Source organism: Zootoca vivipara, chromosome 13 (assembly GCF_963506605.1).
Source record: "Zootoca vivipara chromosome 13, rZooViv1.1, whole genome shotgun sequence".
Classification (NCBI taxonomy): Eukaryota; Metazoa; Chordata; class Lepidosauria; order Squamata; family Lacertidae; genus Zootoca; species Zootoca vivipara.
Genome location: NC_083288.1, coordinates 40,189,744 through 40,205,871, shown reverse-complemented (window position 1 = coordinate 40,205,871; position 16,128 = coordinate 40,189,744). Strand labels below are relative to the sequence as shown.

At 49.5% G+C, this 16,128-nt stretch overlaps 1 protein-coding gene across 4 annotated transcripts in view; it reads left to right on the top strand.

The window, feature by feature from the left end:
* FBXL19 (F-box and leucine rich repeat protein 19) overlaps positions 1–12,035 on the top strand; it is a 35,347-nt gene extending 23,312 nt beyond the window's left edge. For all 4 annotated transcript variants that reach the window (XM_060281779.1, XM_060281777.1, XM_060281776.1 and 1 more), the window contains 4 exons: positions 514–677; positions 3,238–3,399; positions 4,154–4,372; positions 6,141–12,035. In XM_060281779.1, coding sequence (XP_060137762.1) covers positions 514–677; positions 3,238–3,399; positions 4,154–4,372; positions 6,141–6,364 — 769 coding nt within the window. In that variant the 3' untranslated portion in view covers positions 6,365–12,035. The remainder of the gene's footprint in view (positions 1–513; positions 678–3,237; positions 3,400–4,153; positions 4,373–6,140) is intronic.
* Positions 12,036–16,128: the final 4,093 nt, after the last annotated feature.

Below are 16,128 nucleotides of genomic sequence, written 5' to 3'. Positions count from 1 at the left end.
GATGCGGGTGGCGCTGTGGTCTAAACCACTAAGCCTCTTGGGCTTGCCGATAGGAAGGTTGGCAGTTTAAATCCCTGTGATGGGGTGAGCTCCCGTTGCTCTGTCCCAGCTTCTGGCAACCTAGCATTTCGAAAGCACGCCAGTGCAAGTAGATAAATAGGTACCATTGCTGCGGGCAGGTAAATGGCCTTTCCCTGCGCTCTGGTTTCCGTCATGGTGTTCCGTTGTGCCAGAAGCGGTTTAGTCATGCTGGCCACAGAACCCAGAAAGCTGTCTGCGGACAAACACTAGGCCTGAAAGCGAGATGAGCACCACAACCCCATAGTCGCCTTTGACTGGTCTTAAGCATCCAGGGGTCCTTTACCTTTTTAAAAAAATAATAATCGTGGACCAACCCACCAATTCTAAACCTTTTAGCCCTGTTAATGAACGATCACACACAGATGTGTTTTTGCACCCCCACCATCTCCTGGGCTGAGTTCTCCTCTTCTGCCGCTCTTCCCCTCACCCCAGGTGCTGTGACAAGCGGCTATGGACGCACATTGACCTGAGCCGTCGGAAATCCATCACTCCCTCCATGCTGAGCGGCATCATCCGCCGGCAGCCGGCCAGCCTTGACCTTAGCTGGACCAACATCTCCAAGAAGCAGCTAATGTGGCTTCTCAACAGGTTGCAAGGTATTGTGGGTGTTTTTTGGGGGGAGTGGAGTTGAATTTGGAGCACTTACACCCCCTTTGCTAATGAAAAGTCTCAAGGAGGCGCACAATGATTTAAAGTTAGGTAGTGGTTGCTAGTGAGCGGCAAAAGTGGCTATATGAGCACACATCCCAATTGCAATGCTGCTGCTGGATCTCTGGGCCATGGCAGGTCTTGGCGGAAATCACCCCAGCCTGATGCAGCGGCTGGATGTTGTGGCTCAGAGGGAGCGTCTCTTTCAGCTTCTGTTTCCCAGCAGCCAGAGGCTCTTGAAAGAGCAAAAGTGTTTACAGACCTGTACACCCTGCCCTGGTCTTCAGATATTCCAGTTACTGTTGTTATCTGAATAAGTAACTCAGTTGGTTAGAGCGTGGTGCTGATAACGCCAAGGTTGCAGGTTCGATCCCCATAAGGGACAGCTTACATATGCCTGCATCGCAAGGAGTTGGGACGAGATGATCCTCGGGGTCCCTTCCAACTCTATGATTCCATTATTATTATTTATTAAATAATTGCAGGGAACCAGGCAGAGGGGCTTCTCAGTAGTGGTGCCCATCCTGTGGAACGCCCTCCCATCAGATGTCAAGGGAAAAAACAACAATCTGACTTTTAGAAGACATCTGAAGGCAGTCCTGTTTAGGGAAGCTTTTAATGTTTGATGTTTTATTGTGTTTTTAATATTCTGTTGGGAGCCACCCAGAGTGGCTGGGGAAACCCAGCCAGATGGGTGTGGTATGTATGTATGTATGTATCCATCCATCCATCCCAGGACAGTTCACAAAAAAAACAAAAAAAACCCCAAACAAACCAAAATGAGAATAGGAAATACATAATACATAAACAAAAACAAACCAATAACGCCCTCCTCCCACAAGCACATTTAAAAGGCCATAGAATGTTTGATCAGCCAAAGGCCTGGTTATAAAGAAAAGTTTTCGCCTGGCACCTAAAAGGCAAGGCAAACCTCCCTGGGAAGAGCATTCCACAATTGGGGAGCTACCACAGAAAGGGCCCGTTCTCGTGTTGCCAACCTCTCATGTAGGGGACACACGAAGTGCCTCCCTGTCACTAAATCTCTGGGGCTCAGCAAAGCCATTGAGAAAATAAGCCCAGCCAGAAGTAGACTTGAGTTGTCAGGGTTTTGCATATGACTTTCAGCTTTCAAGGCACCTTACAAAAATTATCACAGTCAAAATGATATCCGTGTTTGGCATTGGGATTCAATACATCCCCATGGCGACAGGGTTGTCCAGGTGGCATTTTCTGCCTTCGGCCTTGGTTTCCTTGGCAATGTCTTGGGAGGGCGGCCTGGTTGATCAGGGTGTCCCTCGACCTCTGGGGCAGACACTTCCGATAGAGGCGGGACCTCACTTTATGGAGTGGTCCCTCCCCACGCAACAGAAAAACAACAACCAATCTTTCTGCATGGAAAACCTGTATGGCCATGAAATTGGGATGAAAAGAAGCTAAGAAGCGAGTGGGAATATTTCGGAGAATATTTAAAAAGAGATGGCATTAAGCTCAACCTACAAGTGGGAATGAATATGCGATCAGCAGTGGACAAGATAAACAAATCGAAGGGATGAGATAGGGTGGAGAAATAACAGCGAGGCAGCGAACCAAAGAGTTTGAACCAGGATGTCAATGAAGGATAGGTTGGGAAGTCTGTATAGGAACAGGATAAGATGACAAATGTATGTGAAAAACAACAACTGGAAAATGCATAAATCAAAATTGTATATGTATATGTATATGTATATAAAAGGAAAAACTGCATGACCAGGAAAGGGCTTCATTCTTAATCTTCTCCTTGACACCTTCATTCCTGCCCAAGTGGACTTTGTTTTGAGCAAAGGCACCCACTGGATGGGGTAGGGGGAGTCCCCACACCCTGGAATGAACCATGGTGTCAAATCCCTGGGTTTTTTTTACAATTCTTTTTTAAAGAGTAAGTTTCTAACATTTGAAGAACCTGCGATACAAGACAAAATATTTCCCTGCCTTTTCAAAATGAGAAACAAGTCTGCTTCCTCTTTCAGCATATTACTTTGCAAACATGCGCCCAGGGGGAAAAAATCCTGCTTCTGGAGAGAAGCATTGAATCGGGAGAGCCAACCCTCTCCCTCCCCCCTCGGAGTCTCATGTAGAACAGCCCAGCCACAGGTGTCCCACTTCAGTGAGCCGCTCTGCCTTGAAGCAGGAGGTGGTTTGGTTGGGTAGGCAGCAGTTGGAGGAGATGGGGAGCCAGGGTCACGGCCCAGGAGCAATTCCACACACAGGTGCAAGTCTCCTATGCTCCAGCCTCTGCTCTCTCGGGATGCACAAGCCAGTGCCCCCCACAGTCCTTTGCCTCCAGGCTTCCTGCCCTCTCAATGGTGGGTGCGAGGGAATTGGCCTGGGTATATTTTTTTAGTGGGGGAGACACTGAGCTGCGAGGCAGCACTCGTAACTTCTCAAAGGAAGTGGGGGGAGGACCATTTCAGGGTGCGGAGGAGAACCTCAGTGGCAAAGTGTCATCTCCTCATCCCCCCCCCTCCCCAGGCCTCAAGGAACTCATCCTGACAGGCTGCTCTTGGTGCTCTGTGTCGGCGCTCAGCACAGCCAACTTCCCCTCCCTGCGGCTCCTGGATTTGCGCTGGATCGAGGACGTCAAGGACTCTCACCTCCGCGAACTGCTGTTGCCTGTCCCAGATGCCAAGCCAGGTAAAACGGGGCGCGCAGTGGGGTGGGGGTGGAGAGGCACTTTGGGGAAGGGCCTGCAGCAGACTGTTCCGTTCCTTCATCAAACTACAGGCATGAAAAATGGATTGTGTTCCCTCCTCTCCCTGCAAAATACTTCCGGGACATTAGACATCATTAACTGTACAGTGGTACCTCGACATACGAATGCCTCGACTTCTGAAGGTTTCGACTTGCAAAGTCGACAACCCTGGAAGTCTTTTCACCGCGTGTGTCCTGCGCAGAAGCGCGTAATTGCGCTTTGTGCATGCGCACAGCGGGCGCTTCGACAACCGAAGACCTCCACTTACGAAGAGCATCACGGAACGGATCGCCTTCGTAAGTCGAGGCACCACTGTATATTACTGACCTGATTTGTAAAAGTGGGTCCCTTGCTCATGGAATCTTATTTCTTCATTTTAAAAAAATATACTATACCGTCAAGTCCATTGCCTTATTTCTTGGGGGAGCTTCTGTTTCCGGGGCAGCCAAGGTGACGTCCTCTCAAAACTGGACTACAACTCCCATCAACCCTTGCCATTGGCTCAGCCGGTGGGAGTTGGAGTGCAGCAGCTTCCGGAGGGCCTCCTCAGATACAAAATCTGCAAATGCCGTTGAACAAACCTCAAACTGCTGCCCTTTAACAGCAGCTTGAGCCGGCCGCCTCCGAAGGGGGTTGCGCCCTCTGGCCCGGCTGCCCCGCCTAACTCGTCTGCTTCCTTCTCCCTGCAACCGCCAGGCCAGAACGACAGTCGGGGTCGGCTCCAGAATGTTTCCGAGCTGCGGCTCTCTGGGCTGGACATCACGGACTCCTCGCTGCGCTTGGTGATCCGGCACACGCCCCAGCTTGCCAAACTGGACCTGAGCCACTGCAACCACGTGGGCGACCAGTCTGTTAACCTGCTGACTGCTGCTAACTCCCCACTCCGAGAGACTCTTGCCGAGCTCAACCTCGCCGGTGAGTGTCGGGGATTTCCTTCCTCTCCCCGAATGCCGTTCCTCAATCTTCTCTCTTACTAATTTGGGTTTGTCGCATTTATATTCCACCTTTCCTCCAAAGAGCTCAAGGTGGCAAACGTGGTTCTCCCCCAGCCCATTTTGATTCTCAGAACAGCCCTGCGAGGCTGGTTAGGCCGACTGTCATAAGGTCAGCTTTGTTGGCGGGTGGGGATTTGAACCCTGGTCTCTCCCAGGCCATAGTCTGACACTCACTACACCATGTTGACTCTCTCCTGGTTGCTCTGGTACCAATCCTTTCCTGCTCTTTAGGCAAGTCTTATCGTAGGTCTCCACCACTTAGGACATCCCTACTGACCCCTTTTGGGTCTTGTACTGCCTATGCAAGCCTCAGTCGTCTGCCCCCTTCTCTTTCCCTGGCCACATCTGAATGTTGCAGGGAATGGGTGTCAACAACAACAACAGATGTAATTTTTATTGTTACCTCCACCTAGTCCCAAGCACAGCCTCAGAACTTCCAAGTGTGGCTCAGGAAAGAGACAAGAATGACTGTTTCTCATCAGGAGACAACTGGGCAGGGCATATCAGCCTTATAAGTGTGTGCTGGTTTTACAACTTTTTAAACTATCATGGCTCCCAGCCATCCCCCCCAAATCCTGGGAATGTATGCTAATTCTATGCTGAGAATCTAATTAGAGAGACCAGTTCCCATAGTTTCCTCAGCCGATGAAATTACTATTCAGCCTGTAAAATATATACAGTGGTACCTCGGTTTATGAACACAATTGGTTCCAGAAGTCTGTTCATAAACCGAAGTGTTCATAAACCGAAGCAAACTTTCCTGCGACGGTGAAGGCCCGGCCTCGCAGAGGGGTCAAGAGAAGCAAGGCCGGGCCTTCACCGTTGCGCCCCTGCAGAGTGGAGAGGCTCGGGGTTGAGAGAAGCCGCCGCCGCTCCAAGCACAGCCAGGCGCACCTCGAGCCACCCCAGCCAGTCCTGGCGCCTGGTGGTGGTGGCGGCTGCTCTGAGGAGGAGGAAGGTCGCCCGGCCGGCACCACGTAGAGAGGGAAGGAGAGCTGCGAGCGCCACCGCCGTGCAGCGAAATGACTCGCCAAGCCTCTCACCGCTGTTTTCTATGCGCGAGGTAAGCGCTTCCAAAGGGACACCCCCCCGCACTGTTTTCAGCCGCTTTGAATGAGACGCGGCCGCAGCGCAAGGCACTTGCGTCGGGGAAGGGCTCCTTTCCACACAGTTTGCCTCCGTGAAGGCATCGGAGCGCTTCTGTGGCTGCGTCCCAGTCGCGGACGCTCCGATGCCTCCGTGGAAGCCTCCATAGGCCTTGGAAACCTCGGGCTACTTACTTCCGGGTTTCGATGGTTCGTAAACCGAAACTTCGTAAGCCGAGGTGTTCGTAAACCGAGGTACCACTGTAGTGAAAATATGCCTTCCACCCCTTAGAATAAGTGAACTTAGATATTTCCTATGCATGGCACCTTTTTTTAGGCATGTTCGGTGGGACTTTGGCTTGAAAAACTCCATCCCCGAGACCTTTCTGATTTTTTTGCGTCCTCAATTTCAATTTCTCTGGATTCTAGTGCACTGCAAATTTAGCCTATGGTTTGCTTCTCCATGCTGAGATAGTAATCTTCCCTGTTCCTTTGAGAATGCACCTGCTTTCCCCACACCAGGGGGGTTCTGAAGCAAAACCTTTATTCCTAACTTTTCATCTGCCTGTTCCCCCTTTCCCTACCCTCCCTCCCCCTCCGCAGGGTGCAACCGGCTGACGGATCAGTGTCTGCCCCTTTTCCGCCGCTGCCCGCGCCTCTCCCGCATCGACCTGCGCACCTGCCACCACGTCACGCCCGAGGCCTGCGCCCGCTTTGCCGAGGACTCTGTCTCCAACAGCACCTCCGCCCCCCCGGCCCCCGGCCCGGCGCCTCCCGGGCCTCCTTTCCGTTGCTCCGAGGAGAAATTGCTGCTGAAGGACAGCTAATACCCGCCCTGGGGTGGAGGCGCAAGGGAGACTCTGCCTCGCCAGTCGGACAAACCGGACGCGGACTCTGAGAGAACCTTTTTACTTAAAGCCATGCACTGAACCGGAGTGGCGTCTCCACCCCCTCGATGTGCGCAGCTAAAGAAGAGGGTGGAGGGTTGTGCTCCCCCCACCCCACCCCACTCCCCACCCCTGTCAGGGTGGGGGTCGGCCGCCTCTTGCTCCATTCCCCCCTCGTTCCAGGACAGAGCCACGGAGTAAGTGGGGCCTGGGGTAGCCTTGTTGCTTTACAATGCTGGGAAAAGGCGTATTCCTCCTCCTCCCATCATGCACTGCGTCGTCCTCCCCCCCCCAAACCCCAACCTGTCTGTGCCGCAGTCGGTACCATTTTCTCTTTCTCTCGGGGGTGAGGGGGGTTGACACACAGCCTTGAAATGCTGGCTCAGGAGGAAGGCAGCTTATTTTATGGTGTCAGGTTATTTTTCTCACTCCAGCCCCGCTCCCTGATGCATATGTGCACTCCAACCTCCTCCACCCCCCACCTCCCCACATGCTGCCTTTATGATTTTGAAAGTGCGTGTGCCTGCCTGCCTGCCTTCCCCCCCTCCCTCCCCAAGCACTCATTTTTTTCAGTGTGGTTTTTTAAAGGGTTGGGGCAGGGGAGCCAGGCAGCTGATACTTAGATCCCTCCCACCCACCCCCTCACTACACACCCACTGAAATTCCGTCCGCCCCACTTCCATTGGGGAGGGCACAGGCTGTGGGTCGCCACACATGCGCGGGGGCTGAATGTGCAGGCGGTCTCCCGTGGCCCAAATCCGGACCCCATGTTCCTGGCCCTGGAAGCCAAAACGATAACACACCCCCACCCTCCCATGTGCGCACATGGCAATCCGTACGCATGCTGTCTCCGCTGCTGTATTGTTTACACACGCACACACAATCGACATACACGCATGCACGCACAAGCTGTGTGCGTGGAGAGAGACTCCGTCCCGCAACACTTGCCTCCCCGTCTTTAGTCCCCAGCCGCCACCCCAGGTCACTGGTAGACCGGGCAGAGATTCAGAAGCTTGGGATATCCTCCCCAAAAATGCTTCAGATCCACCTTGTGCGTCCCTGTGTGGAAACCCACATCGAAACGCCGCAAAGGAGCACGCGGGGCCAAGTGTGACACGAAACGTCCTTTATCTCTCGGTGCTGCCCCGTGCGCATGCAAGGAGCTCGTAAGGAGGAAGCGCCTTGAAAACGCCACAGCCCTTCCCACGTGCGCAGCAGGCACGGCGCCTCTTCTGCTGCCCTCTGTATGTATAGCACAGCTCCTAAGGCCTCCCTCTCGGGACACCGTTCCGTACCGCGAAGGTAATGTTGGAGAAGCCGCGTTGTGAAATTAACACGAGGAGCGTGCTCTCTCCCCCTCCAGAGTCAGACAACTTTGGGGGTGTTGATACCAGGAGCACCGTAAAAAGGTGAACCACACACACACACCCCAAGCCCATATACCTGTTAATCCAAACAGCCCTGCCTGCTGCCACCCCCCTTGTGTATTCCTCTTCCATCCCATCCTGGCACCTCCATCTACCATTCCACTCCAGCAGCATTTCCAACTCGGAAGTCATGCTCCTTCCTCTCTATCTGCCCCCCCCCAACTCTCGGCCAGTAATGTGTGTCTGGGTCAGCCCCTGGGGGTGGGGGTGGGGGGCAAGCAAGATGAACAGCTTGAGTCTGCTGTCTTGCTGTGCTTGATTTTTACTTTTGAAAACCCCTCCCGGGAGAGGAGATGCCGCTATCTGGCCTGACCCTCCTTCTCTGCCAGCCCCTCCAACCCTTGTCCCACCCCCACCCCACTTTCCTTCCTTGGTCCATAAGCTTTAATAACCACTTTTAAGGGGGGGGGAGCAGAGAGCTGCGTTTTCTTTCCCACAGCACCACGCATGTTGGGCTTGGGTAGCCTTGTCTTAATTCTGGTCTCCCTCCTCCGCCGCGGAGTTGTCAAACTTGAACACACACACGTTTTCCCCTCCCCACCTCGGCTGCGTTCTCTTCCCACCCCGTGGTCGTTCTTTCCCGTTTTTAAAGAGCGTGGTGGCAGGAGGAGGAGGAGGAGGAGGGTGGTGGTGGTGGAAATACTGTAGAAAAAGGCACGAAAAAGAATGTTCTGGACCGAAGACGTGCCTGTTTGCCGGCCATTTCTTGGCTCCTTCTGTGGCGGAGGTGGGATTGATGCGGATAACGGAGCTCTTCTTCCCTTCCGCCATGCTGGCCCGACCCGGCAAGGGAGGCTGGTGCAGCCGTCCAAGGTGCCCAGCTCTGCTCACTGAGCCATTTTTGCTTCTTTAGGTTTCCTCCAACGGGCATGGGACTCAGCTAGGTTTCGGGAGGGAGAGACGGTCAGTCGCCAGCAGGGGGCATCATCACAGGTCACCCGGATTCCCACAGCTGGGGGGGGGACCTCCCTGCCGCTGCTGCCCCCCAACCCAACTTTCTTGTTACAAAGATTTCCCGGAGCCCCTTCTCTTCCTTGGCCCCCTTCCCCTCCGCCTCCACCTGGGTCCCCGGAGGATGCCGCCATCAAATGGGGAAGAAGAGGAGAAATGGCTTGAGACTGGGTTGGGTGGTGGTTTTTCTTATTTTTTATTTTTTTTTGTCAAATCGGTAACCATAACTACTTCTTTTTTTTGTTTTTTTGTTAATATATACTTGAACGTTCATTTATTACTAAAGCATTACTTGAAAAAAAACACACACGCAGCGATAGGTTGTGGAATCGGAGGCGAGGTTTTTGGTGTTTTTTTTGTTTTGTTTTTAAGGTTATGTTGGGTGCTTTTTATATTGTTTTAAGAAAATCGGTTTTCGTCGTTGCTTTTTTAAACTTTTCATTTGTCCATGGTGGTTTTTTTTGGTTTTGTTTTGTTTTTTGTTATTATTAAAATCCTTCCCTCTCACTTGATTAGCCAAAGAGGGCCAAGGTATCTTACTTTCTCCCTTGCCCTGCTCCCTTCTTTTCCCTCCTTTCATAGTCGCCTCTTAGAAGCTCCTAAAACAAAAAGAGAGAGTATTAAAGATGGTGAGGAGCTGTGGGGAGGGAGGGGGGCTAGGATACAACGGAGGCAAGTGTGGGGCAAGAAAGGGAAGCTCAGTATTGTGCATTTATGGGGGGGAGGGAGAAGATAAAACAGTCCTCCCCCCCCCATATCCTCAAAAAAATAACGCTAACTTTCCTTTGGACACAGCATAAATGTGTACTTGATTCCAGGGCTCCCCACCCCCCCCTCTCTGAATCGACACCCTCCTTGGTGCAAATGAGGCCTGCTCTCGCCACAGCAGCCTTTGCTCTGTTCCTTGTCTCCTCGATCTCAATTCCTCCTCCGACCAAAGGAGACCCGTACACTAAGAAATGGCAAATTTATGGGTCTGGGTTTCACTGTGTGCTTTATGGATTGTGGAGGATGGGGAGAGGCAAATCACTTAATGTAAAAGGAGTGGGGGGGTCACACTCCCTGTGCCATGGGGTGACCCCCCACCCCAAACCCTCGGCTTCCCTTGTCCAAAACAAGGGGGGGCAAGGGGGACGGAGGTGCTGTTTTCAGACATATCATTTAGGGTTTTGTTTTTGTTTTTTTAAAGAAAAGAAAATATTTGTTTTTAATGGATGTTTTAACTAAGAAAAGAAAAATACCTCAGGTTTTAAAAGAAACGGTGAAGAAAGCGAGAGAGAGAAAAGCGAGAATTATCATCTAAGGGTGCGCTACTATGCTACAGATTGCTGCTTTGGGTGGGGGGGCTGCGAGGGGTGGGAAGTTGAATGAACCCCAGAGAGGGGCGAAAATGCTCCCTTTGGGCAGGGAGAGGTGGCCGCAGGTGATAAGCCCACCCCTCTGCTCCCCCTCCCCAACCACCCATATTTTCTCCCACCCACAATCACTTGAAAGGCAAATGAGCATTAATATACAGGCAGCTGTCTCTCAAGCCTAAACGGTTTGCTCCTGGAATGATAGAAGAATATGGGGGGGTGGGGTGCATTTGCTATCACCCCCCTGCAAAATGAAACAAAAACCCCTTTGCTCCCACCCCATGGATGTAGCCTCCCACAAAATGTTCCAAGGGATTCCCCCTCCCCGCCCCCCAAGAGGTATAATATGGAACATTTTCCGGTCACTGGCGTAATTGCATACACGAAACCCCTTTCCCCAGTTTTTAGCGGACCAAAGCTATATTCCAGCTCCTCGTTTCCTCCCCTCCAGGCGATTTTCTCCATCTTTGGCTACAACTTTTAAACCGCACACACGCCCAGGTTTTTCTCCTCCTCCTCCTCCTCACCTGTATCCACCGAGACAAAGATAACGTAAGCCCCAGGGAGGGGAGGTGGGAGAGAAAGAAAGAAAACACGAAAACTTTAAAGAATCCACTTTGGAGCAATGTGTCTTTCGCAATGTTTGACCTGCACATCTCTGTCCCAGACCCCCGCACCCTTGGGATGCCGGGGAGGGGCGGGCGCGAGACCAGGTTCCGATCTGAATTTCAGGGGTTCTATTATTGTACAATAACTGTTTGCTATATAAACAAAAACTGAAAAAAAATCAAAAAAAGGAAGTATGTTTTGGTCTTAAGAAGCCTGTTTTTCATTATTTTCCCCCATCCCCTGGTTTTATTTTCCTTCTGAAAGAAATGTTGCGAATAAAAAAATGTTGGGGTTTTTAATTAATTTTTATTATTATTATTTTCATTGGGTTCTGTTTTATGGTTTCTGGAAATATTTTTTTTATAAACTCTCCTTTTGTTTTTTTTTATAAAAAAGTTTTAATTTGTTTTTATTTTGCGTTGGTCCAATGGCCAAATGTTCTAGGTTTTTTTGGAGTGGGGGGGGAGTTGTCAGTGGAGAGAAGGGGATTTGAATTAATAGATGGATGCATATCTGACACCTTGAGACGCCATTTTCCAGGACTGAAACTGGCGGCACCTTTCAGCTTTGAATCAGAAACTATTTCATTTTAGAGTGTGTGACTGTGAACTTCGGATGAGCTCACCTGTTGTGTTTCTGTGTGAGTCGTTGTTGTGAATGTGCCCTTGCCTGACGGTCAACAGGCCTTTGTCTCTACACCCGCAGCAAAAATAGGTGGTAGAAAAGCCTGTACAAGACGAGACGGGAGGTCGAGGGTAGCAATTCTGAATGCACTCATTTTTTTCTTTAAAAAGAATTATCTGCAAGTAGAAAAACTGGCAGGGAAAGGAGCTCCCTTCTTGAGATGCTAGTTCTTTACTTGCAGGGATTGATTTAATGCGAGGAACATTAGAAAAATGGCATTACCCACGGCTGCAGCCTGAAGTGGTTCACTCTATGCAACCACCTCTCTCATGCTGCATTTGTAGTATGTCACAGAGAGGCTCAAAAGAACACCCAAGATGCTCTACAATATTTCTTTTCCTTTAGTAGATGAATCCTAATTCTGTCTGGTCTCTCCACACTGAGGGCGATTCTGCTCTGGCTCAGTCTCTTGGGAAGTTTCAAAGGGGGAGGGTGCACAGTTCGGACTGAGACTCATTGAAAGATGCAGTGGGCAGCTTCCGGGGGTGGGGGTGAGGAGCGTACTTTGGGTTCACAGGTAGTTTAAATTTCCCAAGGTCACCCGTTGATCTTCATGGTTAAGTGGAGATTTGAGTTTATTATAATAATAATAATTTATTATTTATACCCCGCCCATCTGGCTGGGTTTCCCCAGCCACTCTGGGTGGCTTCCAACAGAAAAATAAAACACAGTAATCTATTAAACATTAAAAGCCTCCCTGAACAGGGCTGCCTTCAGATGTCTTCTAAAAGTCTGGTAGTCATTTTCCTCTTTGACATCTGTTGGGAGGGCGTTCCACAGGGCAGGCGCCACCACCAAGAAGGCCCTCTGCCTAGTTCCCTGCAACTTGGCTTCTCGCAACGAGGGAACCGCCAGAAGGCCCTCGGTGCTGGACCTCAGTATCCGGGCAGAATGATGGAGGTGGATACGCTGCTTCAGGTATACTGGACCGAGGCCATTTAGGGCTTTAAAGGTCAGCACCAACACTTTGAATTGTGCTCGGAAACGTACTGAGAGCCAATGTAGATCTTTCAAGATGTAGATCTTTCAAGAGTTTAGATGTGCTTGGATTTAATTCAGCATTCGAACCCAGTACTGGCCAGAGCCTTTGGGAATTGCAGGTCAATACATCTGGAGGGCAGCAGGGTGGTAAAGGTTGCTGTAGCCGCCAAACCACACTAGTTCTTGTTATTTATGTAATTAATTGATTTATATACGGCTTAATGCGAAAATAGGCTTCAGTATAAACCCCATTATGAAAACATTAAAACAGAAATATTTTTAAAATACACAATAAAGCAAAACCATTCATTTTATTGAAACAGGAGTGTCTGGTCGAGAAATTCCTATATAAACCTATGATGCATAGGTATATAAAACACGTGTTTATTTTGCAGACAGGATTTATTTTGCCATTAAATGACTCGGATACATAAATAAAATATTTGAGCCTAGGGCCCAAGCAGCTGATCAGGATCCCAAAAGGAAAATCCTAATGAAATTATTACTTTTTTATCCTTGTGGGCCAGCTAACTTCTCCCACCCACCCCCAAGTCTTACCGCAAACAACGTGTTTGAGACCCCGTCTCCAAAAGAGTTTGTTACGCAGCTGAAGGGGGAAGGCACTGGTTATGGTTGAGAACAAGGTGTGAACGTTATGGCTGGTACAAAAGGAGAAGGAACTGCAAACAATCCAGAAGACCCGGTTCCAATCCACGGTACTTTTGATAAATAGGAAGGAGAAAGTAAGTTGTGTGTGAGCCTGATGGGACCAGAGTTTCACCCCATCTTTCTTGATGCTGTTCTGCATTATTTTTTGGCCCCCTCAGGTCTCCATAGCTAGGGTTACCATGTTTCAAAAAGTAAAAAACCAGGACACCCCGAAAGGTGTTGGAGGTTGTGCCAGACGTACGGCAGCCCTACCATAGACGTACTCCAGGGCACAAGACTAGGGGTGTGAAGATGGTCTGACGGTAACCTCGTGTTTCTTTGTTCTGACCTGGAAGCTTTTAGCCAGATACCTTCTTCACCTAAGGCTATTGATGAAAAGAGATTCCTTTTCTCCGCTGGATGGATTCCCCGCAGTTTTGGCTTTCAACCACTGCTGGACAGTGGCACACGGGGCTGATTTCCCCGCATCGATTCTCTCCTTCCACTGGTTCGAATCCTCTCCCTGCTCCGTATTCCTTCCCTTCAAGGAGTTTTGTTTGTTACACCCTCGATGGATCTCATTCCATTCCACGTTTCTTTCTCTTTCAGCTTTTTCTCCCCTTTTATTACAGTGGTACCTTGGTTCTCAAACTTAATCCGTTCCAAAACCAAGGCACGCTTTCTGATAGAAAGTAATGCAAAATGGATTAATCCGTTCCAGACTTTGAAAAACAACCCCTAAAACAGCAATTTAACATGAATTTTACTATCTAAGGAGACCACTGATCCATAAACACTGATCAAAGTGTTGGTGCTGACCTTTAAAGCCCTAAATGGCCTTGGTCCAGTATACCTGAAGGAGCGTCTCCACCTCCATCATTCTGCCTGGACACTGAGGTCCAGTACAGAGGGCCTTCTGGCGGTTCCCTCGTTGCGAGAAGACAAGTTGCAGGACACCAGGCAGAGGGCCTTCTCGGTGGTGGCGCCCGCCCTGTGGAACACCCTCCCATCAGATGTCAAAGGGGAAAAAAAAGCTACCAGATTTTTAGAAGACATCTGAAGGCAGCCCTGTTTAGGGAGGCTTTTAATATTTAATAGATTATTTTATTTCATTTTTCTGTTGTAAGCCACCCAGAGTGGCTGGGGAAACCCAGCCAGATGGGCGGGGTAACAACAACAACAACAACAACAACAACAACAACAACAACAACATGAAAGCAATAAACAATGTACTGCAGTCACACAATCAATCCATCAGTAGCTGAACTGGGTTCCACACAATCACAAAAACAAAACAAAAAGAGCCACAAAAACGCAAAATAAATAGCAAAAGCAGACAGACCTCAGCGTAACACTCAAAACGGAGCACATTTGGCTTCCAAAAAAAATTCGCAAACTGGAACGCTGACTTCCGGGTTTGAAGTATTTGGGTTCCAAGTTGTTTGAGTATCATGGCGTTTGAGAACCAACGTACCACTATATTTGTAAAATTAAAATTGAACCTTCTCCTTGGCTGTTTGTAAGGGTGTAGCTCTATGAGATGTAAATTACAGCTTCATGATTTTAAATGCATGCAGCCTCATGGGTGGAGAAAATATTCTGATGAAGCTGCCGCTGTGTGTGGCCAGCCCATCTGGCGGTCCCCGGGAAAAGTCTGGCCAGTGGTCTCCAAATCTAGTAGAATTAGCACCTCCCAACTTCCCCTGGATGGGATGCAGTCCATTCAATTGTCTCAGGATTTCGCCATCTCCTTCTGCCCCCACACCCTCCCTTCGCTGTGGGGCGAAGATGTAGAGCGGGTCTTTGCAGCACCTCTCGACCCCCTTGCCCTTTCCACCTGCTTTGTGCCCCACCCGAAGTGACTGCGCATGAGGGAGGCTTGTGATTGGCTGCAGCTCAGCTTCGCCAGCTTGCAACAGGCCTGACGCAGCACATCTGTGGTCAGATCTCTCTGTTTTAAAACCAAACGCAAAAAAGTTGGCAACTCTGGTTTTTAATCGGGACAGCAGTGCTAGGGGGTGGTGGTGGTTAACAAACAGACAGGGAAAATAATAAATTTATCCCAACAGCAATCTCTGTATGCTTAGGTATCAAAGTCAGGGTAATTATTATTTATTAAAACCACATGTACAACAAGTGTACAAACATTGACTCAAATGCTAATCTAACCATAGGAAATTATCTGGGTAATGTATAAATATGGCATCGTACTGCCATAAAAGTACAATGCTCATAATAAAAACCAATAGTCTGTCGCTGTAACATTAAAAGCAATAGCTTAACATTTCGGTGTACCTGTTTCAGAGCAAATATTTTGCTCGGCATTTGGGTGGCAAACACAGCGTTTATAACAGAGCCAACGGGGCGCCCCAAGATATGGAAAAACGGTAAAGTTTAAGGCTGAACTCCTATATGCCAGTTTTCTCCAGCCTAGTGCCCACAAATATTTTGACTGGCAGCGACTCCTCAGCAAGTGAGTCAAATCATGAAAAGATTTGGTTCAGTTCCTGTTTAGGTTCAAGTGCAAATGAAGTTCTTCCAGGCCACTTTATGTTCAGCAGCTCCTTCAAGCACACTTAACCATCCAGTTCAGGTCAGGTTCACCTGCTCAAATGTAAATAATAATAATAATTTATTACTTATACCCCGCCTATCTGGCTGAGTCTCCCCAGCCACTCTGGGCGGCTCCCAATTGAATATTAAAACAATATAGCATTTAATATAAGGAATGTGATTTATAATGATCTTTTTTGACAGGGATAGAAACAAAACACACCCTGTGTTGCTGGTGTGTCATTGCTGCATCGCCTCACATATGTGTTGTATGTTGACCGAACCTCTGCCCTAAATGAGAAGCCAGCCTCCTGCTGAAGTCTCTGCTTAATGCTTCCCCTACCAAAGAATTGGTTTCATCTGACGTGCCTTTTCTGGTGGAGCTAAGGAGCATACCTCATAGAATCATAGTTGGATGGGACCCTGAGGATCATCTAATGCAGGCATAGGGGAACTCGGCGCTCCAGATGTTTTGGGACTACAACTCCCATCATC